At 41.2% G+C, this 27,204-nt stretch overlaps 1 protein-coding gene and 1 long non-coding RNA gene across 2 annotated transcripts in view; one reads left to right on the top strand and one right to left on the bottom strand.

The window, feature by feature from the left end:
* The window catches only part of TRUB1 (TruB pseudouridine synthase family member 1), a 42,563-nt gene extending 17,023 nt beyond the window's left edge, over positions 1–25,540 (bottom strand). The window contains exons 1-3 of the mRNA XM_066355688.1: positions 25,232–25,540; positions 20,521–20,619; positions 8,210–8,265 (exon numbers count right to left, since the gene is read on the bottom strand). Coding sequence (XP_066211785.1) covers positions 8,210–8,265; positions 20,521–20,619; positions 25,232–25,520 — 444 coding nt within the window. The 5' untranslated portion in view covers positions 25,521–25,540. The remainder of the gene's footprint in view (positions 1–8,209; positions 8,266–20,520; positions 20,620–25,231) is intronic.
* Positions 25,541–25,712: 172 nt separating this feature from the next.
* The window catches only part of LOC136384480 (uncharacterized), a 47,260-nt gene continuing 45,768 nt past the window's right edge, over positions 25,713–27,204 (top strand). Inside the window, exon 1 of the long non-coding RNA XR_010747609.1 lies at positions 25,713–25,751. This is a non-coding gene — a long non-coding RNA (uncharacterized lncRNA). The remainder of the gene's footprint in view (positions 25,752–27,204) is intronic.

Consider the following 27,204-nt stretch of genomic DNA (forward strand, 5'->3'; position numbering starts at 1 on the left):
TTCGGCCTCTCTGCTCTGGACCCTGATATCACCCCTGACGAAGCGAAGCCCCGGGAGGCGTACAGCAGGCTAGGTGGGAAGCAGCACAGGCTAAAGGTCTGACCCGCACGCATTCCACCACAGTGTGGAAGTAGGTTTAGTCTCCCCTGTTGGAGCCTCGTTCCCTTTATCCTAAGATGGGGATAATACCAGTACCTCCTGAAACGAAGCAGAGTTTAGAATAGTATCTGGCCCTGGCAAGCAATGAAAAACAATACTATTATCATCACTGTATTTTAAAAAAAAAGGTAAAGTGATTCACAGTAACAGTGGTTAGAATGACTCATCTGGTGTCAGTAAGTTCCCACAGGGAACAACAGTGAAGCTACAGAATGTCCTCTCAGACACTGCACAAGAAATACACAGTGCATAAGAAAACACAATGCATAAGAACACACACAATGCATAAGAAGAACACACACAATGCATAAGAAAACACAATGCATAAGAACACACACAATGCATAGAAAGAACACACACAATGCATAGGAAGAACACACACAATGCATAGGAAGAACACATACAATGCGTAAGAAGAACACATACAATGCATAAGAAGAACACATACAATGCGTAAGAAAACACAGTGCATAAGAAAAACACATACAATACATAAGAAAAACACAATGCAATCATGAAGCAGCCTGTGCCTTGACAGATGTGCTGTTCTCCTACGGAACAGGTTTAATCAGGAACCTTTCCGAGGACGTATGCAGTGCCCATTCATCTCTGGACTACAGGTGTCCTATGCCTTGGCCCCTAGTACTTCCCTGGCTTTGAGCTTCTTCTGTTCTCTAAGGCTCAAACCTCTTTCAAAGCTGCCCTGTTAATTCCCCCTAACCCCCAACCCCCAGCCCCCAACCCCCAACCCTCCCTGCAGCACAATTAAGAGCAGGTGCTCACAAGTTTCTCACAAAAGAGAGTGAAGGCCTATATCAAATTTACATCTGTTCATTCATTTACTAGTATGTTCATTCAATCATGTTTCTTAAGGACTGTGAATATACCAAATATTCTCCTATGTGCTTTTCAGAGATACAGAGATAGATGCTAAAGGGTCCTCTGCTCTAGGAGATTGCAGCATGACAGGGTAAGACACCAATAAAGGTAACCTGCAGAGGAGGACAGTATGGTGGTGATAACAGTCACATCTGTCCCCAGTGGTTTTCCTTGCTGAGCTCTCAGGCCATATCACCTGGCACATGATTACCCACAGATGCTTATTATTCTCCAAGTACATTTTATATATTGATCCTTATGGTCTCCAATTATAAACTCTGTTACCTTGGATTTTGTATTTTTGCTCCATTGTGTTTCTTATTAGGTGGAAATGTCCCGTCTACATTCTGGAGAGCTTCCTAATCGTGCAACTCCTCACGTTTCCCCTTCATTTTGAAGATCCAGGTTGTATCTGCCAAGTTTCAAATCGTTCTAGGTCCTGCAGGTATGCTGATCGTGGCTACAGGCTGGATTCTCATTACAGAAAATAATACCTGAGCCAGCAGTTCGCAAACATTGTAGCTTCAGAACCCCTGTCCACACCTTCACTGAAAGTTATTGAGAAATTTTTCCCCATATGGATTATGACAATATTTACTGTAGTTGAAATTAAAACTGAAAACTGTTAAAGCACGAAGACACGTGTTCACATTCCTTTAGCCATCAGAGCCATGATGTCACTGCTCATCAGAGACCCTCTGAACAACTCCGCTACTTACGAGACTGCAAGGAAAACAGGCAAAGCTCTGAAAATAGTTTTGACTTCAAAAGACCCCCTAAAAAACCTCTGGAGTCCCTGGATGGTACTTTGTGAAGTATTATTGATCTAAGCCAGCGATTTTCAACCTTTTTCATCTCATGGCATATATAAACCAATCACTAAAATTCTTCGGCACACCAAAAAATGTATATTTTTTTGCCAATCTGACAAAAAAATAAGTATAATTTTGATTTATGCAAACGGGCAGCTATTGTGTTGGCTGATGTCATCTTTCTCTTGGGAAGAGACAAGGAAAAAGAGGTCAGTGCTCCTGACTACATAGTCAGGTGTTGCATGTTTTAAATATTCATGCGGTGCACTGGTTGGGAAATTGCTGCTCTAAGTCACAGCTGATTTCTGGCTTTCCCTCGTCTTGGTACCTTACATCTGTTCATGCAATAATTATCTTACAATCCTGTTCAATAATCCTCAGAAAAACTCACCACGTTAAGCCTTCAGCGGAAGCAAAGCCTCACCACCAAGAAGTTGTGGGACAGAAGGAAGAAGACATAGGAACGTATGTGCACAAACCTACCGTTTTATAAGTTCTCAAGTATTTTTCACTGGTCTAACTTCTGCACAGTCAGGGTTTTAGAGTTGTATATGCTCTGTGATGTGTATCTGGAAATTGTGAATTCCATCAATGAATCCATTAAACATAATTCCACTACAACACAACAAGTGGAGGTCTTGTGGAGCTTGTAAAGAAGTTTCCACTGAACCGTAGGCCTTTGGAAGGCATGATTTCTTGTCCTCCAGCTCCCTGAACCCCACTGGACAACGTTAAAAGCAAACTGGCTTCTGTACTCTTCAGGAGGAAAGAAAATGTTTGTATGACAGAAAGTGGACGTAATTATTTCCACCTCAACGAGGCACTGCTTTTTCTGAAGTTTGATTTTTGATTTAAAGTTTCACAAAGAGATATTATGTAGAATGAGGAAGAAATTAAAAAAAAAAAAACCTACCACACCAAAAAACATGTGGTTTTGAATGTCTTCCTTAAAAAAGAGTAGTTATAGTTTATAAGTATAAACCCTTCAAAATTTTCAATATAGTACTTGTGAAATGTATGAATATCAACAGAGTGTAAAGAAAAGTAGAAACTGGACTAAGCTCCGGAAAGAGGGGATTAGAAATGCTTGAGTGTCAGCGAGTTGGCTAAGTTTCACAAGAGCATTCTTCAAGTCACACTCGAGAGCTGACAGTGACTGGTTATCCTAAAAATGCTACTCTACACTGGGTGTACATTACTGTCCTCTGAGCACATCCAGGGAGGAAAAGTTTGTAGGCATCGACAGTAATGCCTGTTCCACTGTCGGAAGGGACAGGAAGCTCCTTTCTGGGAAATGCTGGCTTTGCGACAGGCTCTACTAATGGCACATCCCCACACAGATGTGGGAGTGGTCTTATCTCTGGAAAGTGCTAGTTAAGAGTCTCTATGGCATCAGTGATTTCAAAATAGAACAACTCTTCCATCTGCTCATCTGGTCTCTAAAGCATGCATAAGTAACGGACTTTAATCAGCAATACAGGAAGCTAATAAAAATAATACTCTAAAACCTCATCAGTCTGTTACTTCAAAGTATAACTGCTATCCAGCTTCTGCTCACTAACAGGCTCAGAGAAAGTATAATTTAGGGAAGAGGGAGAGGGGCTATGCATCCACTGCCTTCTTCTAGGTAATCTGCATTCCATACTTGGATCAAGCAAGGTCAAAGGGACACATCAGCCTAGCTTATCTAAAAAGCATTTGCTTAATTCATATTTTATGCAGATTTGTATCTGTTATAAAACTATTGTTAAGAACGACCATCTAACTGTCATTCCATATCTCTAACTGTAAGAAATTTCTTTCTGACTGTAGTGTCCAGAGAAACTCAGTCTCTCCGCTAAAGAACTGGCATGCTTCTCTTTCTGATGAGCGCCATGTTTTGCCTGGGCCACCAGAAATCACAGACAGGAATGAAAGGAATGAAATTAGCTGTATTCAAGATTTCCAACAGAACTTTTTAGATGAAATAAATGTCAGATGTCTATGGGTTATGTAGCGAGAGAGAGCCAACAGGCCTTGAACTCAGGAGAGAGATTTGGGGATAGATGAAATACTTGGGAATAGTAATAACACCACTTACCGAGCAACTTCTGTATACAAGGCATGGTACAGAAAACCTACATGCTTTTTATACACATTATATGTGTAATCCCAAAGGAGAATGCAGCGAAAAAAAAAATCAATAACAAGAGAAACATGATCACTGGTAGAGCAAAGCATTCTATAAGATAGAAGAGGAAGGTAATGAAGACAGAGACTTCTTAAATCTTACTCTGATCTGAATGGGAAGGAAAGCTAAAAAAGGAGGTGGTATAGTCCGAATAGTCTCTGGTCTTCAGAATGGAAACAAAGTAATCTAAGGGCCTAAAGATTTTATTGAGAAGGAGAGCATTCCACCTATTAAGTTACAGTGGTTGTATGAAGTGGCATTATGTTGAAGATTCTAAGAATGTTTCTTGGATCAACAGGGAAGAGTGGTAGGTCCTGTTCAACTAGCAACGTCTCTAACAAAATGAAGAAAGGGTGGACTGTGATATTGCTGAAATATGAACATTGAATATCTGTCATCTTAGAATTAAATGTTTCTATTCTAGAGTTAAGTCCACCCTATGCATACAACAAGTCTAATTTTCTGTGATGCAAATAAAAATTCACCTGCAAAAGTAGGAAGTGGAAAAAGAATAAACATTAAGTCAAACAGTAGGTCTGTGCCAGTGAGGCAGCTGCAGGCACCAAATTTATTTTTAATGAAATAGAAAGAAAAATATCAAGAATACACTGTATGTATGGCTAAAGGTGTTTGATAACATTTTTGGTTTTTATAGAGGTATGTATATATACGGTCATGATAGAAATGAATTTCTTACTTTGGGTCCTGGTCAAAAAAGTTTTGAAAGTCACTGAATTAAGAGGATCTCTAAGATTCCTTCCAATGCTAAAAACAAAATCTATTTTTAAAAGTTCATTAACAGTTTTTAATCACTTTTGAGAAAAATATAATTTTTAACAAAGTTAAAAATTAAGTGATTTAATTTTTCAACAAATACATAACCTAGAATTAAAAGTATAAAAAATACAAGTATCTCATGAGATAATAATTCTATTTTTGAAATGCTCATTCAGCACCCGAAACGGGGTTCCATGATGAGATGCACCTGGGATTTTCTATTGACGTGACTGAGTCAGTGATTTCACTGTCTGACATTCAGCTCTCCTAGCTGTATACCTACAGGATTTGTGATCAAGCAAGCTTAAGCCAGAGCCAACAATGTATTTACATTTGCAGTCATCATATTTCTGGAAATATGCCTGGAATTTACATGTAAAACCTTTCAATAACATATAGTGTGTTTTGTCTATGAGTGGTTAAGGGTGGAGGGCTGGATAATAAATATTCCAATGAACTCAAGCTATTTTATCTTGGGAAAACCCAAATAAATTCCTTAAGGTAAATATATCTTTTTTGTTATTATAAAAGTCATTTGTTCACTGTAAAAGTTTTGGAAGATACCAAATCATGTTAAAAAAAAATAAAAATTATCCTCTATCAAAATTACTATTGCTTATATTTTAGGGTAAAGAAACGAATATTAAGCAATTGGTAAAAAACATGTATCAGAAACACTCTAAATTCCATGTATCAGTATTTAAGCACAATGTACAAATTTATTGTAAAACAGCCAAACTCATGCATTCCAAAACAATTTTTGTATTTGGTGACTTTTCAACACCAACATTCTGAAGGTTGCAAAGCAAGCCACAATGAAATTCTTCCACTTATCTAAGGCATTACAATCCATTTCAACTGAAAGAGACAGCTTTTTTTTTTTTCCCCCATTTTTCTGAAGCTGGAAACAGGGAGAGACAGTCAGACAGACTCCCGCATGCGCCCGACCGGGATCCACCCGGCACGCCCACCATGGGGCGACGCTCTGCCCACCAGGGGGCGATGTTCTGCCCATCCTGGGAGTCGCCATGTTACGACCAGAGCCACTCTAGCGCCTGAGGCAGAGGCCACAGAGCCATCCCCAGCGCCCAGGGCCATCTTTACTCCAATGGAGCCTTGGCTGCGGGAGGGGAAGAGAGAGACAGAGAGGAAAGCGCGGCGGTGGGGTGGAGAAGCAAATGGGCGCTTCTCCTATGTGCCCTGGCCGGGAATCGAACCCGGGTCCTCCGCACGCTAGGCCGACGCTCTACCGCTGAGCCAACCGGCCAGGGCTGAAAGAGACAGCTTTTATGCCACTTGATAACTAAAATATAAGGTCAAGGGCAATATGCTCCCCAGGGCTTTTCATTTTCAGAAAGCTTACTTTGACCACTGCCACTCAAAGTGTGGTCCACGGCCCAATACCCATGGCAAGATTAATTTCAGAAAATGAAGGTGGTTAGAAACTTATTCAGCAATTTGACATGGCTGTAACATTTTAATTATATTTTACAAAAGCCATCAATCTGTATGCAGCGAACTAAAAAACAAATTTAAATGGTCTTTTAAAAGAAAGAATATAGACAAAAATCACTACACCAGTGACTTATATCCCATTCAGAGCAAGGGTTTTAAAACAAGCCTTCTGTACCTGACGTTTTAATTATCCTCCCATAGGCATTTACACTGGTCCCTAGCCCCAGCTACTGTAACCTAGCAACTAATCAGAATATAGATGTCATTATCTCTTAGAGACCCTAGAGAGGATCAAGTCATTCTTCCCAAGGAAAAACTGAGACCCAGAAAGGTGAATGACTGACATCATTCCCACCTCCTCCACCCTGCTGTTTCCTCCTGAGGCTCACTCACCGAATGCCCAGAACAACCCACAGGTTCCCGGCCTCCTTCTGCAGGACCCCTCCGCTCTCGCCCCTCAAGAGCCTCAAAAAGGGCTTTTGGATTTAGTTAAGGCGACTCTAATAGGTGAATGATGTAACATCGTCTTAAAGAAGCTCAATTCTTTTCTTTAGCACACATTTGCAACCACTGAACAAAGCAGGTGTTTTGTTGAAAAGTGCATGATTTGCAAAATGGTATTGCTTCTATAAAAATTCCAAGGTGCCTGACCAGGCAGTGGTGCAGTGGATAGAGTGTTGGACAGGGATGCGGAAGACCCAGGTTCGAGACCCCGAGATCGCCAGCTTGAGTGTGGGCTCATCTGGTTTGAGCAAAAGCTCACCAGCTTAAGCCCAAGGTCGCTGGCTTGAGCAAGGGCTTACTTGGCTTGCTGAAAGCCCACGGTCAAGGCACATATGAGAAAGCAATCAATGAACAACTAAGGAGTTACAACGTGCAACGAAAAACTAATGATTGATGCTTCTCATCTCTCCGTTCCTGTCTGTCTGTTCCTGTCTATCCCTCTCTCTGTCTCTAAAAAAAATAAAAAAAAATAAAAAAAAAAAAGTCCAAGGTTTATTTAAATCTGCCAGTAGAATGATCAATAATTTCCCTTTAATCTAAGACGGGGGTTGGGAACCTATGGCTCGCGAGCCAGATGTGGCTCTTTTGATGGCTGCATCTGGCTCGCAGACAAATCTTTAATAAAAAAGTAATGTTAAAAATATAAAACATTCTCATGTATTACAATCCATTCATTTCCTACCGCTCATGTTCATGGTTGTGGGTGGCTGGAGCCAATCACAGCTGTCCCCCGAGACAATACCAAATTTTTATTGGATAATGTGTAATGTACACAGGTCGTTGTATGGCTCTCACGGAACTACATTTTAAAATATGTGGCGTTCATGGCTCTCTCAGCCAAAAAGGTTCCCGACCCCTGATCTAAGAAATATTTTAAAAACTAGGTATCATTTTCAAAATTATGGGCACCGCAGATATTTTGTTTCCATCAGTTAAATTTGTTTTTCAATCTTGAATTTCCAACATACAGTTTTGATATTTTAATTCTTTTTCTGTTTTTTGAAAGGAGGGAAGATAGTGAGAGAGACTCCACCCAGCAACCCCCATCTGGGGCCGGTGTTCAAATGAACCAAGCTATCCTCAGCTCCCGCAGCCAACGCTGGAACTGAAAGAGCTACTGGCTGTGGGAAGGGAAAAGGGCGAGAAGGGGAAGAGGGAGGGGAAGAGAAGCAGATGGTCACTTCTCATGTGTGCCCTGACCAGATATCGAATTCAGGACGTCTACACACCAGGCTGACACTCTATCCACTGAGCCAACTGGCCAGGGCCAGTATTTTAATTCTTAGATATCATATAGACATTGATTCTTATAGACATTGTGATGAATACTCAGGATTGACACTCATTCGTGTAATTTATAAAGTTTAATTTTTAATTGATAAAATCCAACACATGTCCATGAAGAAAAACATTCAAGAGAAAAAGAAAAACAGAACTATTTCAGAATTCTTACCTTGGACCCTGACAACATACTGGTCAACATTTTTGTTCCTCTTCCAATTCCAACCACTACAAATCAAAGAAAGAAATATTACGACACTCTATTCTGAAAAGTAGGTTTTTAAAATATCTACATATTTTGGTCATAATTTCCTGACATATATAATATAAAGTGGAAAAGAGAATATATTTAGCATAATTTGTGGGCTCATTACTGCAATCAGTTGAACTTGTCATGCAACTAAGAAATACTTCTGAAGAGAGAATGGGAGACAGATTTTTTTTTCCTTTCTCAAAGTGTAAAACATGGCAGAAACCTCGACCCAGTCATTTAGATAATAAAAAGTTTTAGAAAAACCTTAAAGAATTCACTGGAATTTTATAGGGCATCAGTGAAAAATACATGGTATAATTAGCCATGGTATGACAGTCTTTTGACAGAGTTCATTACTAAATAAAGCAAAAGCTATCATCATAGCTAATGAACCATTTAAAGACAATTACTGAGTGATGTCACGGAAATGGCGCCGTGAGCAGCGCGTCCGACAGATCTCCCCAAAATCACAACAAATTTATCAACTAGAAACAGAAAAATTTATCCTCGGAGCATTCCGGAGTTCCACACAAACTGAAAGCGAAAGGACTGTTATCACTTGAATCTGAGAGACGAGGGTGTGGAGGAAGCTAACTACCGCAGGGACCTTCATTCAAGCCGTGGAGGTAGTGCGCCTGTGGTGAGTCGGCCCACACTCGGGAGCGGCGAGCAGCCGCCGGCGCGCGCCCGGTCCGGTTGCAGAGCAAGCACCGCTAACGTTCCCAGCGGCCGCGCACTGCGAGTGAGAGTCCCCAGCCACCTGTGCCCGGAGCACCCCATTCGCACGCGTGCCCTGGGCATCCTACGCGCCCAGAGCGCCCTACTGGCCTGCACACCCAGGGTGCCCCATTATCCTGCGGCCGGTGCGCCCCAGCCACCAGCGGCTGGGTGAGCGGGAGAGGCGCCAGGGCGGTCTTCCCTACTTGGGAGATTCTCTCCGTGGGCGGGGCACCTCACCCAGCCATTCAAGCTAACAATCAAGCGTTGGGGGAGGGGCGCGCAGGCAGCCTGAAATACCTTCGGGAGCACAGCTGCGGACCCAATCACTGAAATTAGCTTAACCCATGAAATCTGCGCACCCACGGGCTCTAATTGATAAGATCTCTCTCAGTTCAGCGATCCAAGACAAGAGGCGTGATATTTTTTAGTGCCTCCCGCTAAAGGGACAGGGGCAACTTCTGATTGACAGAGCTTTCATAGTCAGTGATATACGCTAACAAGAGGGACTTGGCAGATAATAAGATCTATACTACACTAGTCGCAAGCAGAGACTAGTACCTCTTCTTCCCAGCCAAAAAAGGCTACAAAGTGTGGAAAGCCTGGGTTGAATGGTCCAACTGAATGCTAGGCGCTGAACAGTCACCTTGACAACAATTGACTCCCACCCCCGCCTGATTACACTGGAGGCTCTGACTGCCAGAGCCTTTCCCAAAGCCTTGCGCTGAGTGGGGATAGAGTGGGGATTTCCTAGCTCTTTGAGCCTCTTACTCCCCAGGCAGAAGCAGTAGCAGCCTTATAGCTGGATCACCAGGCTGCTAATTCAGGAAGGGGGGACTAGGAGAGAGACTCCAGGAAAGCAAACTCTCTCATCATTGGACCCTGCAAACGCCAACAAGCCTTGACTACCAGCAAGACTAAAGCCAATTATATGACATTGCCATAGAATCCCATCAACTGCAAATCCCTACCTAAGTGTGACACAGGGGCAGAGCCTGGGGTACAGAGTCACCGACCAGGAAGAGGGAGAGAAAAGAAAAAGGAAGAAGTTAACCTCTCAAAATCAAGAAAAATCCACAGACTTTACAACTTGTTCCACTAATTTTTTTGTTGTTGTTGTTTGTTTCTTCTATCTTATTGCCTTTACTATTATTATTTCTATTTCCTCCACCTCGGTCCTTCTATTCTCTGCCCATCTTATGCTTCCCTTTTCTTGAACTACACTACCCATGAATGTTACATTTTATTTCTTTTCTTCATCCTCACCCTCCTTTAAGGTTATACTCCAAAACACTTAACTCTCACTCTCTCCTCTTTTGTTTTTTTTTTGTTTTGCTTTATTTTGTTTTTTTCTCTTCCTTTTTTTTTTCTTCCTTCGTTTTTCTCTTTTTCTTATTTTTTCCTTTCTATTCGTTTTTTCTTTTCTCGTTTTACTTTTCCTCCCATTTCATCCTCAATCACGAACAAATTAGTTAATTTGGGACTCAAGGGGTTTTTTTTGGTTTTATTTTTCTTTTCCGCTTTTGTTTTTGTTTTTTGTTTGTTTGTTTATTTTTGTGGCATTTTGGGTACTTTTTACGTTGCTTTTTAACTCACTAGCATTCCTCCCAACCCAAGGTCTCCATTGTATTTAGTCTTCGCTCCACTTAATACAACAGATTTTTACTTATTATTTTTATTTTTTACTTCTTTATTATTCTTTTTTTTTTCTCCTTTTTTCTGGTTCCCTCTTATCCCTCTCATTATATCTCTTAGTCGACCATCACTTACAAGCAAATCATCTTATGCTTGTCTAAGATTTTCTTCCTTTTTTTTTTTTTTTTTTTTGCATTTAGTAGGTCCCTACTCCCTTTTTTTGCCCCTTGAACTCTTCACACCAAATCAGGCCCTCCATTATAGGCAGTTTTTGTTCCATTTAGCATAATATAATTCACAGGTCATCACGATATTTCCCTGAGGAGGGGAGAGGAGGGAAAGAGAAGAAAGAAAAAAGGGGGAAATAATAAATTATTACTGTTTTTTTTTTGTGGGGTGTTTTACCTTTTTTTTTTTTTTTTTTTTACTTTTTACTCTTTATTAATTCTAATTAGTGCTATCAACAAGACCACCCTCAGATGCCAATAAGAAAGAGGAAATCGAATATTATGGATACAAAAGAAAGAGAGGTAACACAAATAGATGTGGAAAAATCTATGGAGAAAAGACTTAACATATTGGAAGCCTTGGAGCTAAATGACAGAGAATTTAAAATAGAAATCTTAAAAATACTCAGAGATATACAAGAAAACACAGAAAGGCAATTTAGGGAGATCAGAAAACAACTCAATGAACACAAAGAATATATTACCAAGGAAATTGAAACTATAAAAACAAATCAAACAGAAATGAAAAACTCAATTCACGAGCTGAAAAACGAGGTAACAAGCTTAGCTAACAGAACAGCCCAGATAGAAGATAGGATTAGTGAAATAGAAGACAAACAACTTGAGGCACAACAGAGAGAAGAAGAAAGAGACTCAAAAATAATAAAAAACGAGAAAGCTCTACAGGAATTGTCTGACTCCATCAGAAAGAATAACATAAGAATAATAGGTATATCAGAGGGAGAAGAGAAAGAAAATGGAATGGAGAATATACTCAAACAAATAATAGACGAGAACTTCCCAAGCCTGTGGAAAGAACTAAAGCCTCAAATTCAAGAAGCAAACAGAACACCGAGTTTTCTTAACCCCAACAAACCCACTCCAAGGCACATCATAATAAAGATGACACAAACCAATGACAAAGAAAAAATTCTCAAGGCAGCCAGGGAAAAGAAGAGTACAACATATAAAGGAAGGCCTATTAGATTATCATCAGATTTCTCAGCAGAAACTCTACAAGCTAGAAGAGAGTGGAACCCAATATTTAAAGCCCTGAAAGAGAGGAACTTTCAGCCAAGAATACTATACCCATCAAAGCTATCCTTCAAGTACGAAGGAGATATAAAAACATTCACAAATACAGAAAAGATGAGAGAATTTATCAGCAGAAAGCCCCCACTCCAGGAAATACTAAAGGGGGTTTTCCAACCAGATTCAAAGAACAAAAGAAAACAACACCACAAGTAACAGCTCCACCAAGAACACAATAAAACCAAACTTAAACTGTGACAACAAAGGAAAAAAAGGGGGGAGAGGATGGAGATTAACAGAGGCAAAGGACGATGAAGTGCAGAAATACTCATAAGATAGGGTACTACAATGAATATGGTAGATACCCTTTTCATTACTTAATGGTACCCACCCTTGAAAAAAACACCACAAAAACACTTGACTTAAAAAAGGTAGCAACAGAGGAAAGAAGTATGGAACACAAACAAACAAAAACAAATGATAGAAAAACAAAAGAGAAGAATCAAACAAGATACAAAACTAACAGAAAGCAATTTATAAAATGGCAGTAGGGAACCCACAAGTGTCAATAATTACACTAAATGTAAATGGATTAAACTTACCAATAAAAAGACACAGAGTAGCAGAATGGATTAAAAAAGAAAATCCAACTATATGCTACCTACAAGAAACACATCTAAGCAACAAGGATAAAAACAAATTCAAAGTGAAAGGCTGGAAAACAATACTCCAAGCAAACAACACCCCAAAAAAAGCAGGTGTAGCAATACTCATATCTAATAATGCTGACTACAAGACAGAAAAAGTACTCAGAGACAAAAATGGTCATTTCATAATGATTAAGGGGAAGTTGAATCAAGAAGACATAACAATCCTTAATATATATGCACCAAACCAAGGAGCACCAAAATATATAAGACAGCTACTTATTGACCTTAAAACAAAAACTAACAAAAATACAATCATACTTGGAGACCTCAATACACCGCTGACAGCTCTAGATCGGTCATCCAAACAGAGAATCAATAAAGATATAGTGGCCTTAAATGAAATACTAGAACACCTGGATATGATAGACATCTACAGGACACTTCATCCCAAAGCGACAGAGTATACATTTTTCTCTAGTGTACATGGAACATTCTCAAGAATTGACCATATATTGGGCCACAAAGACAATATCAGCAAACTTAGAAAAATTGAAATTGTACCAAGCATATTCTCTGATCATAAAGCCTTGAAACTAGAATTCAACTGCAAAAATGAGGGGGGAAAACCCACAAAAATGTGGAAACTAAACAACATACTTCTAAAAAATGAATGGGTCAAAGAAGAAATAAGCGCAGAGATCAAAAGATATATACAGACAAATGAAAGTGAAAATACGACATATCAGAATCTCTGGGATGCAGCAAAAGCAGTAATAAGAGGAAAGTTCATATCACTTCAGGCCTATATGAACAAATAAGAGAGAGCCAAAGTAAACCACTTAACTTCACACCTTAAGGAACTAGAAAAAGAAGAAGAAAGACAACCCAAAACCAGCCGAAGAAAGGAGATAATAAAAATCAGAGCAGAAATAAATGAAATAGAGAACAGAAAAACTATAGAAAAAATCAATAAAACAAGGAGCTGGTTCTTTGAAAAGATTAACAAAATTGACAAATCCTTGGCAAGACTCACCAAGGAAAAAAGACACAGGACTCAAATAAATAAAATCCAAAATGAAAGAGGAGAGATCACCACAGACATCATAGATATACAAAGAATTATTGTAGAATACTATGAAAAATTATATGCCACCAAATACAACAATCTAGAAAAAATGGATAAATTCCTAGAACAATACAACCTTCCTAGACTGAGTCATGAAGAAGCAGAAAGCCTAAACAGACCAATCAGCAGGGAGGAAATAGAAAAAACTATTAAAAACCTCCCCAAAAATAAAAGTCCAGGCCCAGACGGTTATACTAGTGAATTCTATCAAACATTCAAAGAAGACTTGGTTCCTATTCTACTCAAAGTCTTCCAAAAAATTGAAGAAGCAATACTTCCAAACACATTTTATGAGGCCAACATAACCCTCATACCAAAACCTGGCAAGGATGGCACAAAGAAAGAAAACTACAGACCAATATCTCTAATGAATACAGATGCTAAAATACTAAACAAAATACTGGCAAACCGAATACAACAACATATTAAAAAAATAATACATCATGATCAAGTGGGATTCATCCCAGAATCTCAAGGATGGTTCAACATACGCAAAAACGGTTAACGTAATACACCATATCAACAAAACAAAGAACAAAAACCACATGATCTTATCAATAGATGCAGAAAAGGCTTTTGATAAAATACAACACAATTTTATGTTTAAGACTCTCAACAAAATGGGTATAGAAGGAAAATATCTCAACATGATAAAGGCCATATATGATAAACCATCAGCCAACATCATATTAAACGGCATAAAACTGAGGACTTTCTACCTTAAATCAGGAACAAGACAGGGTTGTCCACTCTCTCCACTCTTATTTAACGTGGTGCTAGAAGTTCTGGCCAGAGCAATCAGACAAGACAAAGAAATAAAAGGCATCCATATCGGAAAAGAAGAAGTAAAGGTATCACTTTTTGCTGATGATATGATCCTATACATCGAAAACCCGAAGGACTCCACAAAAAGATTATTAGAAACAATAAACCAATACAGTAAGGTCGCAGGATACAAAATTAACATACAAAAGTCCATAGCCTTTCTATATGCCAACAATGAAATATTAGAAAACGAACTCAAAAAAGTAATCCCCTTCACGATTGCAACAAAAAAAATAAAATACCTAGGAATAAACATAACAAAGAATGTAAAGGACCTATATAACGAAAACTACAAGGCATTATTAAGAGAAATATAAAAAGACACAATGAGATGGAAAAATATTCCTTGTTCTTGGATAGGAAGAATAAATATAATTAAAATGGCCATATTACCCAAAGCAATATATAAATTTAATGCAATTCCCATCAAAATTCCTATGAGATTTTTTAAAGAAATGGAACAAAAAATCATCAGATTTATATGGAACTATAAAAAACCCCGAATAGCCAAAACAATCCTAAGGAAAAAGAATGAAGCTGGGGGCATTACAATACCTGACTTTAAACTATATTATAGAGCCACGATAATCAAAACAGCATGGTATTGGCAGAAAAATAGACACTCAGACCAATGGAACAGAATAGAAAGCCCAGAAATAAAACCACATATATATGGTCAAATAATCTTTGATAAAGGGGCCAACAACACACAATGGAGAAAAGAAAGCCTCTTCAACAAATGGTGTTGGGAAAACTGGAAAGCCACATGCAAAAGAATGAAACTCGACTACAGCCTGTCCCCGTGTACTAAAATTAATTCAAAATGGATCAAAGACCTAAATATAAGACCTGAAACAATAAAGTACATAGAAGAAGACATAGGTACTAAAATCATGGACCTGGGTTTTAAAGAACATTTTATAAACTTGACTCCAATGGCAAGAGAAGTGAAGGCAAAGATAAATGAATGGGACTACATCAGAATAAAAAGTTTTTGCTCAGCAAGAGAAACTGGTATCAAAATAAACAGACAGCCAACTAAATGGGAAATGATATTTTCAAACAACAGCTCAGATAAGGGCCTAATATCCAAAGTTTACAAAGAACTCATAAAACTCAACAACAAACAAACAAACAATCCAATAAAAAAATGGGAAGAGGACATGAACAGACACTTCTCCCAGGAAGAAATACAAATGGCCAACAGATATATGAAAAGATGCTCAGCTTCATTAGTTATTAGAGAAATGCAAATCAAAACTACAATGAGATACCACCTCACCCCTGTTAGATTAGCTATTATCAACAAGACGGGTAATAGCAAATGTTGGAGAGGCTGCGGAGAAAAGGGAACTCTCATCCACTGTTGGTGGGACTGTAAAGTAGTACAACCATTATGGAGGAAAGTATGGTGGTTCCTCAAAAAACTGCAAATAGAACTACCTTATGACCCAGCAATCCCTCTACTGGGTATATACCCCAAAACTTCAGAAACATTGATACGTAAAGACACATGTAGCCCCATGTTCATTGCAGCACTGTTCACAGTGGCCAAGACATGGAAACAACCAAAAAGCCCTTCAATAGAAGACTGGATAAAGAAGATGTGGCACATATACACTATGGAATACTACTCCAGCCATAAGAAATTATGACATCAGATCATTTACAGCAAAATGGTGGGATCTTGATAACATTATACGGAGTGAAATAAGTAAATCAGAAAAAAACAAGAACTACATGATTCCATACATTGGTGGAACATAAAAACGAGACTAAGAGACATGGACAAGAGTGTGGTGGTTACCAGGGGTGAGGGGAGGGAGGACATGGGAGGGAGGGAGGGAGAGAGTTAGGGGGAGGGGGAGGGGCACAGAGAACTAGATAGAGGGCGGCGGAGGACAATCTGACTTTGGGCGAGGGGTATGCAACATAATTTAATGACAAAATAACCTAGACATGTTTTCTTTGAATATATGTACCCTGATTTATTAATGTCATCCCATTACCATTAATAAAAATTTATTAAAAAAAAAAAAAAAAAGACGATTACTGCCCGGCAGCATACAGTCAAGAAAGCAGAAACGTAACAAATCAACCCAACACAAAGAAGACTACATGGTAAATGAGAACCTGAAGAAAGTATGTTCACACAGAACATATAGAAAGTACAACAATGGCTCACCTGTCTCTTCAATGTCAAACATCACTTAAACATGTAACACATTATACCAGGAGAAGACGAGAGGATATATTCATTTCTTCACTAAATAGTAAGCAAATTTTTGTAAGAATTAAAGTATTTCTCATCAACAGATACAGTTTTGTAAAAGAACACAGTGTAACCACCACCATTCAGAATTACAAGGAGAAATGGTTGGCAAGATGAGTTTTCAGGAATATTTATAGCAGTTCCACACACCGAGTTTACCATTTATCAAATTCCACTTTAAATGGTTTCCACTCATTTAGCTCATTTAACCCTTATAACAACCCTAAAAGGTAATACAATTATCCTGATTTTGTAAATAAGAACATTGAAACATAGACTAAGAACTTTGCCCAGCATCTCACTAGTAGAAGGTGGAGTTAAACAGAATTCAAACCGAACTGTCTGAGAGCAGACAGTCCCTTCCTTCCCACCTTCCCCAAGGCCTTGCTCATCTAGGCTTCCTTCCCACTGCCTGCCCCCAGCCTAGATGTGCCTAAACCACTCAAACCCGACTTTCTACATCCTACCCGTCCCTCTGCCAATTCCTGCCATTTCTGAAAACATCTTGTACAATACAATCCCGCCCCCACAATCCTAAATAGAGTCCAAATGCCTACAGTACCAACTCCTTCGCAAAGTATTCAAAGCCCACCCTTTGAAACCCAGCTCAAGTCCCAACCAACTTCTTCATAAAGTCTAACTCAAAACCCTTCTAAGCTTCTACGATGAGTCATATTAGTTTAAAGACTAAGATATAAAAACTGTCTGCTTCCAGTATGCTCTGTGGAGGATAGCACTCTTCAACTGGAAGAGTGCTACTGCTGACGCTTGAACCAGCCGAGCCACTGGGGGGGGGGGAGGCAGGAAGGGAGGGAGGGAGGGAGGGAAGAAGAAGGAAAGAGGAGATGGAGAAGAAGAGAAGCAGAGGGTCACTTTTCATGTGTGCCCTGACCAGGGACCAAACATGGGACAGGACATCCGCACAGCAGGCCAGCGCCCTGTTCACTGAGCAAACCAGCCAGGGCCTTCTTTTACTTGTTATCCAATCGCAGAGATTTCCCTGCTTTGCTTTCTCCCGCCTCCCTAATCGATCACCAGTGAATTTCATGTAATCCCCTTACCTCTTCCCCTTTGATTCCAATGTATAAAATAAGCAGTAAATTGCCACTCTCTCGAGCATTTTCTCAATCCCTTAAGATTTTGCTTCCTAGCAACAATCGTCAGCTTGGCTCAAATAAACTCAAGAAAAATTCTTACAAGTTTGGCCTGACCAGGCAGTGGCGCGGTGGATAGATCGTCAGACTGGGATACAGAGGACCCAGGTTCGAGACCCCGAGCTCTCCAGCTTGAGTCCAGGCTCATCTGGGAGCAAAGCTCACCAGCTTGGACCCAAGGTCACTGGCTCGAGCAAGGGGTTACTCAGTCTGCTGAAGGCCCAATGGTCAAGGCACATATGAGAAAGCAATCAATGAACAACTAAGGTGTCGCAACAAAAAACTAATGATTGATGCTTCTGATCTCTCTCCGTTCCTGTCTGTCTGTCACTATCTATACCTCTCTCTGTCTCTGTAAAAATAAATAAATAAATAAATAAATAAATAAATAAATAAATTCTTACAAGTTTGGATGTTTCTTATGTTGACACAACACAGCCTTGATGTAATTTTATTCCATTCAGGAATCCCCAATCAATATTTCTCAAGCAGCTACTATGCGCACAGTCCCAAGAAGAAGACTTCAAATGGAACAGCACATTTTCTGACTTTGAAAATGTTTATTATCTCATAGGGAAAATAAAATGCAGACAAGGGAAATCACAAGTACTCAAAAAAAAAAAATGTTGCCCGAATTAATGAGTGAATAACTAGCTAGAAATGTGGTAGTGTATGATTGGGGGTCAAAATGAACGCCGAGACCAGGAGGTACAGGAGGGAGCACTGTAGATGGCTGAAGAGACCCAAGAACACCTCATTCAGGCGTTTCAAACAGCCTGAGTTAGACCCTGCCACCCAGCTTAGGGCCTGGCTCTGGAGACGAGCAGACCTGGGCTCAGTCCTGACTGGGCCACTCACTCAATATGACAGTGCCGTGTTACCTTATCTCTGGGCCTTCATTTCTTTTGTAAAATGGAATGATAATACCTAACCAATAGGTTTATAATAAGAATTAAAGTATAAGTTATAAATGTCCCAAGTACAAAGTAAGTGGTTCACAAATGGCATTCATTAGTTATCGTAAAAAATATTAACATTAAATTGTCACAATTTGTCTATTCAAGTTCTCTAATTCACGAAAAATGGATTTCCTTGTGTTTGCTTCTATATACTTTAACCTCAAAGTAAAGATATTTCTGCCATCATGAATTAAATAAAATCTATATATAATTTTAGAAAATGCAAAGCCGTATCTTGTTTCTGATTTTCCTAAAAAATATAATTTTCCTCACCGACCTTATTCCTTTCCTCTAAACAAGCACTCCTTCCCTTTGGGCGTCTCAGATCAGGTTTGTTGTTTGTTTCTATCCAAGCTTAGCTCTGATGATATGTATTGGCTATTGTGTCACACCATTAGTGCATCATGAAATCAATTTAGTGGATTATGGTCAGCATTTTAAAAGAATGAAATAGACTAAAGCATGCAACACCAGAGCATGTAAAAAGGTAAGCACTGTTCTGTCAGTTTGTTTCTAGTGGGTGGAGGAAGGGGAGAGGAGGGCCTCCCAATGCACGTAGTTCTATGATCATGACTGTCATTACAGAAAGTTTGTAAAACATCTCTAGCCTATAGATACATGCTTTGACAGTCAATAAAGAGAGACTTCAGAACCTCTCTACTCGATGCCCAAAAAAAGCAATAAAAAGGATAAATGACTTTCCTCTCCTCAATCAATTCTATCAATTTTCTTCCACAAGCAATAAAATGCTTGACTAACATGTCTATAAGAGAAAGTGACTTCCTCTCAGGAACTATAAGGGTCACCTTCTCAAGACAGCTGATCTCAGAGATCAGGTTCTGTACAGGCCAAAAAGAGTCATATACCTTGTTGGGAGTCCCCAAGACCACACCACGGTGGCAGATTTATACATGGCTAAGACCTACGATAGCGACAGTCAAGTTACACGCTGCGTCGTAAGGAAGGACACTGGGGAAATCCATGCATAGGCTTCCTTATTTGCTCTTTCTTCTATGAAGGCAGGGGACACTTGAGTATGCTCCTTGCTCCAACAATAGAAAAGCCATAACATGTGTGCAATGTTTCTGTTGAAGGAAACCCATTAGAAACTCGGCACCCCAAGTTTTTACTGTGGGGAGATGAAAGGGATGGTCACTCAGGCATCCTCTGCTTGCAGGGGTGAAGACAAAGTTCTGGAGTCCAAGAAGAAAGGCAGGTATTCAACATAAACACACTGTATACAGTCATGGCAGAATAAACTGCCCCTATCAGACAGAGAAGGGTGGAGCCACTCCTCAAAATCCAAGTTCCCCAGGGCCAGCCAAGGGCCAGCCTTGACTTTCTAAAAATACCATTCTGGGGCCTGCTACGTTAACTCTTTTCTACACAGACACAAACCCTTTCTCAAAGTTCTATCCACACGTAAAAGTGGCTATTTCTAATAGCCTTGTACACCTCATACCCCTAGGAGCTTCTTTAGAAGACAACACTATAAATCCAGGAGAGCTGAAATACCCCAAAGTCGACGGGAAAGGGCATGGCTCTATCTTATCTTTATTTTATCTATTCTCAATCAATATTTCTTTCTGATATTAAGTGATAGTTACATTAACCTTCTACTTGTATCTCTTACCCAGAACTCCTCGGGCTGCGCTGTCTAGAGTGCCTCCATGTCCAATTTTCAACATCTGCTTTTTCCTCTTGGTCCATTCTGGAGAAGGCATTCCAGCTTCTATGAGTCATTGGGATGAAAAAGGTAATTACCATAGTTAGGATCTTCATAAATATGGGGGGAAGGAAGGTGGAATATTTAAAACAAATAAAAAGTATTCTACAAATGTAATGTATTTAGATTATGACATTACTAGCAAAGAACAGACTTAAAACTGTACAGATACTCTACATTACAAAGTAACAGTACTCCAGAATCTGTGGTCTAGAAACTAGAATTCATTTTCTCATGGGAGGGGGATAACATTTTAAAAAGTGGGTCAATATCCAGGCTAACCCATCAAAATCTACTAAATGGCTGGTAGCAGTGGGCTGTTAATCGAACGATGGAAAGAAAGTAGTTTTCATATAGGCATCTAGTTTTCAAAGTCCTTCATTTCATTTCTGAACCTCTTCTGAGTCCTAGTGCTCTTTGCTGATACTCCCAGTTACTTGTTGGGAGGGCATCTCAAAACGGGTGTACTTCTAAAAGCACTAAGTTCCCAAACTATCTGTATTCATTGTCCTCCTCTCATAATCAGAACTCCCAATTCCTTAAAGAAGCTAATCTCAACCAAAGATTATGTGGGAAGCAGGCAACAATTAAGTTGTCTCTTAACCTCAAAAGCATTTAAATTTAAAAAAAAAAAAAAAAAAGAGGATGTCAACCTGGTCTACCTCATATTTCTATTGTAAAGATAAACTGAAATAATGTTATCAGAAAGTGCTTTGGAAATGACAAAACACTCTTAACGGTACGTAGTTGTTACTATAGCACATAAGAATATTGACTACCGCCCTGACCAGGCGGTGGCGTAGTGGATAGAGCGTTGGACTGGGATGTGGAGGACCCAGGTTCGAGACCCCGAGGTCACCAGCTTGAGCGCGGGCTCCTCTGGTTTGAGCAAAGCTCACCAGCTTGGACCGAAGGTCGCTGGCTGGAGCAAGGGGTTACTCGGTCTGCTGAAGGCCCGCGGTCAAGGCACATATGAGAAAGCAATCGATGAACAAATAAGGTGTCGCAACACGCAAAGAAAAACTGATTGATGCTTCTCATCTCTCTGTCCCTGTCTATCCCTCTCTGTGACTCTCTCTCTCTGTTTAAAAAAAAAAAAAAAAAAAAAAAAAAAAAAAGAATATTGCCTACTGGACTTCAAACAAGAAAGGAGAGGGGCAGGAATGGCTGTATTGACTCGTATCACCCAAGCCCGTGAAACTTTCCTTATCATCACTGACACCAGGAAAGTAGAAAAACAGCAAAGGAAAATGAAACAAGAGCGAAAAGGGAAATGGGGAAGGCAGAGCAATAGCAGAGACACTAGATTAAGTGGCCAGAAAATGTGCTGGGTTGCTCAGCCTCAGCACCGTAGTGCCCGGGACACGGTCCTGGTGGCACTCTCAGAGTCTGACACCACCACGCCTGGAAGGGCCTGGCTGTCTGCTTTAACATGAGCCTGTGAGGCCTGACCTACACTCCAAATGCTTCTGCTTCCACTCGCAACCCGTTATGGATCTCTCATCCATGAGTTTACAGAAAACTTTTAGGGAACTCCTTGAATTTTCAGCTTGACATTGGAGTAAGAAGGCCTATAAATGTACTCTTTCCTTTGTATCCAAATTTACCTCTTTCAAATTTGAAGACACACCATCTCTACTACACTGGAGTTGGGTTCACCCCACTCGTCCCACGCATGGAAGAATATTCACTAAGGTCTTTTCTAGCTATAAAAGTCTGATGTTGCAGGGATTTTCATGTGACATGACATGAGTTAATTAAGGAAAGGCAAGGAATAGTAATACATAGGGACTGACCACTGACTGTGGTTGTCAAACCTAGCTGGCATTAGAGTGGGTGCCCTGGAATCTGTATCCTTAAGAAACCTCCCAGGTAATTATAATAGCCAGTCAGGAAGGCATCTGGGAAGCCTTGGTGTAGTTAATAGAAATACAGAATAGGCCGATCACAAGCAGTATAGAAATGTAGAGTAGCAATGAGAATGTCTGTATCTGACTGAGCAGCTTCCAGAAGATGGTCCAACAATGCCCTGAAACAATCCGTTTTAACCAGAGTCAAGAAGAAACTTCAGTTCTTGGAGGCAGATAAACCAGAAAGCCAGGCTAAATGAGTGCACCACTAAGTGGAATGAGTTGATGCCTCTTTCTCTCCCTTTCTCTGAAATCAATGGGAAAAAAATTGTTCCCCAGACAGCCAGGCTATGGCTTTGATCCCATCAGAAACCTGCCTGGGAGAACTAATAGTAATCATTGCCTTGAGGATCAAAAAAGCCTTCAGTTTAGCTAACAGGTTGGGTCAAATGAAAGTAGCAATTCTGCTGAAAGGAAACAATTCTGTGATGACACCACAAAGCCTGCCCTTGATGCAAGTCCTTTCAGCATCTACTATGTCAGCCATCCCTCCAGGCAACAAAAGTAGAAGGAAAGTTTAACAGAAGAATGAGTAGATATAAAACTGGAGATAAACATCTGCAAGAGTATATCTCATTGGTCCCCAAACTTTTTACACAGGGGGCCAGTTCACTGTCCCTTAGACCGTTGGAGGGCCGGACTATAAAAAACTATGAACAAATCCCTATGCACACTGCACATATCTTATTTTAAAGTAAAAAAAAACAAAACAGGAACAAATACAATATTTAAAATAAAAAACAAGTAAATTTAAATCAACAAACTGACCAGTATTTCAATGGGAACTATGGGCCTCCTTTTGGCTAATGAAATGGTCAATACACTCCTCTCACTGACCACCAATGAAAGAGGTGCCCCTTCTGGAAGTGCGGCGGGGGCCGGATAAATGGCCTCAGGAGGCCACATGCTGCCCGCGGGCCATAGTTTGGGGACCCCTGGTGTATCTATTGCCAGTAAACATTCTTATCTGTATTGTGCATGTTTTAATTCATCAGTTATTATCAGAATAATTTGTTTTGGCACTTAAAAAAATGTGTAGCCTGACTGGTGGTGGTGCAGTGGATAGAGCAGGGGTCGGGAACCTATGGCTTGTGAGCCAGATGTGGCTCTTTTGATGGTTGCATCTGGCTCACAGACAAATCTTTAATAAAAAAATGTTAAAAATATAAAACATTCTCATGTATTACAATCCATTCATTTTCTACTGCTCATGTTCATGGTGCAGGTGGCTGGAGCCAATCACAGCTGTCCTCTGGGACAACACCAAATTTTTATTGGATAATGCCTAACATACACGGGTGGTTGTATGGTTCTCACGGAATTACCTTTTAAAATATGTGGCGTTCATGGCTCTCTCAGCCAAAAAGGTTCTCGACCCCTGGGACAGAGCATCATTGACCTAGGATGCTGAGGTCCTAAGTTCAAAACCCTGAGGGCGATGGCTTGAGCACAAAATCATCAACATAATCCAAAGTTTGCTGGCTTGAACCCAAAGGTCGCTGGCTTGAAGACCAAGGTTGTTGACTTGAGCAAGGGGTCACTGGCTCGGCTTGAGCCACCCCTTAACCTCCCAACCCCACCCCACCCCCGCTGTCAAGGCACATATAAGAAGCAATCAGTGAATAACTGAAAGTTACTCAACTATGAGTTGATGCTTCTTATCTCTCTCTCATCCTCTCAAAAAAAAAGTGTCAAGTTTGCCAGGGGATACTAAACAATGTGAAACAATTCCCTGCACTGGTTTAATGGAAAGAGAGGCCAGGACCAAACTCTGGAGGGCCTTACATATCTAGCTAAGTAGTTTTGCCACCAAAGACTACAGAAATTACTAGGGTACCAGCTCAGTTTAAGGGGCAGACAGCGTCTTTCATCTTCACATCCCTGTAGGCTAGCACAGACCTGGTTAACTGTAAACCCTTTGTGGTGTCCACCATAACTAAGGTTCCTTGATGCCACTGAAAAGACCTACTGGGTCCATGAACTGAAAGACGCCTCGGGCTTTTCTAATACCCTTCCAGTGTATATGACGAAGCAAACAGGCAAAAGGAATGCTCTTAAGAGAAGTGACCAAGTTATACTCAGTGTTGCCCAAAATGTGGTCCGCAGAAGACTGACACCAGAATTACCTGGAGCAATCTAAAATACTGTAAAACAAAAAATAACAGTTTTCTAAAAAGAACCCCAGACACTTAGCATCACGATCTCTGGGAGGGCAAGGATTAGGACTCTGCACGTGTACACGGGACTCTTAAGTAATTCTTACTTCCGCTCTGTGAAGACCACTATATTAAATTTCAGTTAACAAAGTAGCAGCTGCATTTCCAACATATTTTCAATGCAACTTTGGGAGTATCGAGTCAGTGCTTCCTTTGGGTGGGGCTCATCTACGTGAACCAAACAGAAATTAGTCCGCGTGCTCAAGAGCTGAGGTTTTATTTGTGTATGCGTTGGCTCTGCTTGGTTTTTCTTCCCTTGAGAGCGACACCTGCCAACTAGGCTACAGGAGTTCACGTTAGGGCAAGTCCGCGCCCGAGATGCCCCAGATGACCATCCAGATCCTACTGCAGTGGTCACTCTCCCTTTCCCTTCCTTCCTTTTCTTTTTTCTTGAATCTCTTGAGGCATGAAAGCGCAAAAAGGCCAGTGTGCTCTCTGGCTTCGGCTCTCGCGGCGACCGCCTCGGCCTAGTCCCCACCCGGGCTGCAGTACCTGCCAGCAGCTTCTCCTTCAGCCGATTCAGCAGCTCGGCTGAAGTGGGCCCTTTGGGCTTGTGCACGGCGAACACGCCGCTCAGGGACAGCAGCTTAGTAGCCATAGCGCCCTTGGAGACCTTGGCTTCGGATCCGGTCCTGGCCGCGGCCACGAGCGCCACAGCTGCAGTGGTCGCTGGCGAGGTGGCAGCCGTTGCTGCAGCGGGGTCTGCAGTTTCAGGGACCGAGGCTGTGTCTGTTTCCAAAGGCGACGACGACACTACCGCCAACGTCTCAGCAGCTGCCATGCTCTTGCAGCCCAAATCTGTTTCCAGGAGTCGCACACTAGTGACGCAACAAGTAGTGCGCCCGACGCCTCTTCGGCTTTCCCAGGCTTCGAAGCTGAAGCTGATGGGGAGTAGAGGGACGGGGTAAGGTGGGAGGGGGGGAGGGGGGGTCGCGAGGGCTTATGGGAATTGTAGTCCATGGCCTCCTGCGCCGGCTGAAAGGTGGCTGTGCCTTCTGAGGGCTCCGATGGTGTAAGTGGTTTTTCTCCTAAGATCTCATTTCCTTCTTCAGTAGTGATAATTCGGTGCCATAGGTGTAATTAGGAATTGCAAGTCCTAAACTGCCAAACCCGAGCACCAAGTCTGTGTGTGTTTGCTGTGGGATCTCTCTTCACATCCCACCCGCTCGTCGCCCGTACAGAACGGAGGAGACACAACATCCACGAATAGAAAACTTAAGATGCTGACTTTAGCTGCGGCTGGTGAAGAACCATAGTTCCCTTGGTTCATTGCTTCTTTCACTTGATTGTGCTCGTGAGGTCATGGTTCAGAATTAAAATACACCTGAGTCTTAGCTTTGTTAGAGGAAGGAACCTCTTTACCTTGTGCACAGCGGGATTGGTTTTGTCGTCAGGGCTTCACACAGAGGAGGCAATTAAGTACCTGTTTGGAATTGAATAAGTGGACACAAGTTCTTAAGATTCCCCCAAGAAACTTCTAGGCCCAGCCAGTGCTTATTTTGATGCCTTTCAGGTGTTCTGTCCACAGTCCCCCTACCCCCACCCAGTTCCCACAAGTCACTTGCAATTCTTTTTTTTTTTTTGTATTTTTCTGAAGCTGGAAACCGGGAGGCAGTCAGACAGACTCCTGCATGCGCCCGACCGGGATCCACCCGGCATGCCCACCAGGGAGCGATGCTCTGCCCATCTGGGGCGTCGCTCTGTTGCGACCAGAGCTACTCTAGCGCCTGGGGCAGAGGCCATGGAGCCATCCCCAGCACCCGGGCCATTTTTTGCTCCAATGGAGCCTGGGCTGCGGGAGGGGAAGAGAGAGACAGAGAGGAAGGAGAGGGGGAGGGGTGGAGAAGCAGATGGGCGCCTCTCCTGTGTGCCCTGGCCCGGAATCGAACCCGGGACTTCCACACACCAGGCGGACGCTCTACCACTGAGCCAACCGGCCAGGGCCCACTTGTAATTCTTGATAATTCGAAGAGTTTTAATTCTAACCCTTCTGTACACATTGGCTTAGTTACACATTGAGTAGGTAGCAAAAGGCATTATTGCGATTCATAAAATTACACTTCTCGTTTGAAACCTCTCTAGAAGATAGCCACTCCCCAGTGAAGTTCAGAAACATTGTTCCTATCGTGGCACAAGGCAGAGTACAGAAAAGTTCCTCATTTTACTTCTACTCGAGTGCCTTAAGTCATATTCTGAGCATTGTCAGACAGACCAAGTTTGTCTTGCCCTACGATGGAGTCTAGACCTGGGACACTGAGGACCCAGGTTGGTAAACCCGAGGTTGCAGGGTTAAGTATGGGATCATAGACATGACCCCTGGTTGCTGGCTTGAGCCCAAAGGTTGCTTGCTTGAAGCCCAAGGTCACTGGCCTGAGCCCAAGGTCGCTGGTTTGAGCCCAAGGTCCCTGGTTTGAGTAAGGGGTCACCGGCTTGGATAGAGAACCTCACCACCAAGGCATGTATGA

This window comes from Saccopteryx leptura, chromosome 13, assembly GCF_036850995.1.
Source record: "Saccopteryx leptura isolate mSacLep1 chromosome 13, mSacLep1_pri_phased_curated, whole genome shotgun sequence".
Classification (NCBI taxonomy): Eukaryota; Metazoa; Chordata; class Mammalia; order Chiroptera; family Emballonuridae; genus Saccopteryx; species Saccopteryx leptura.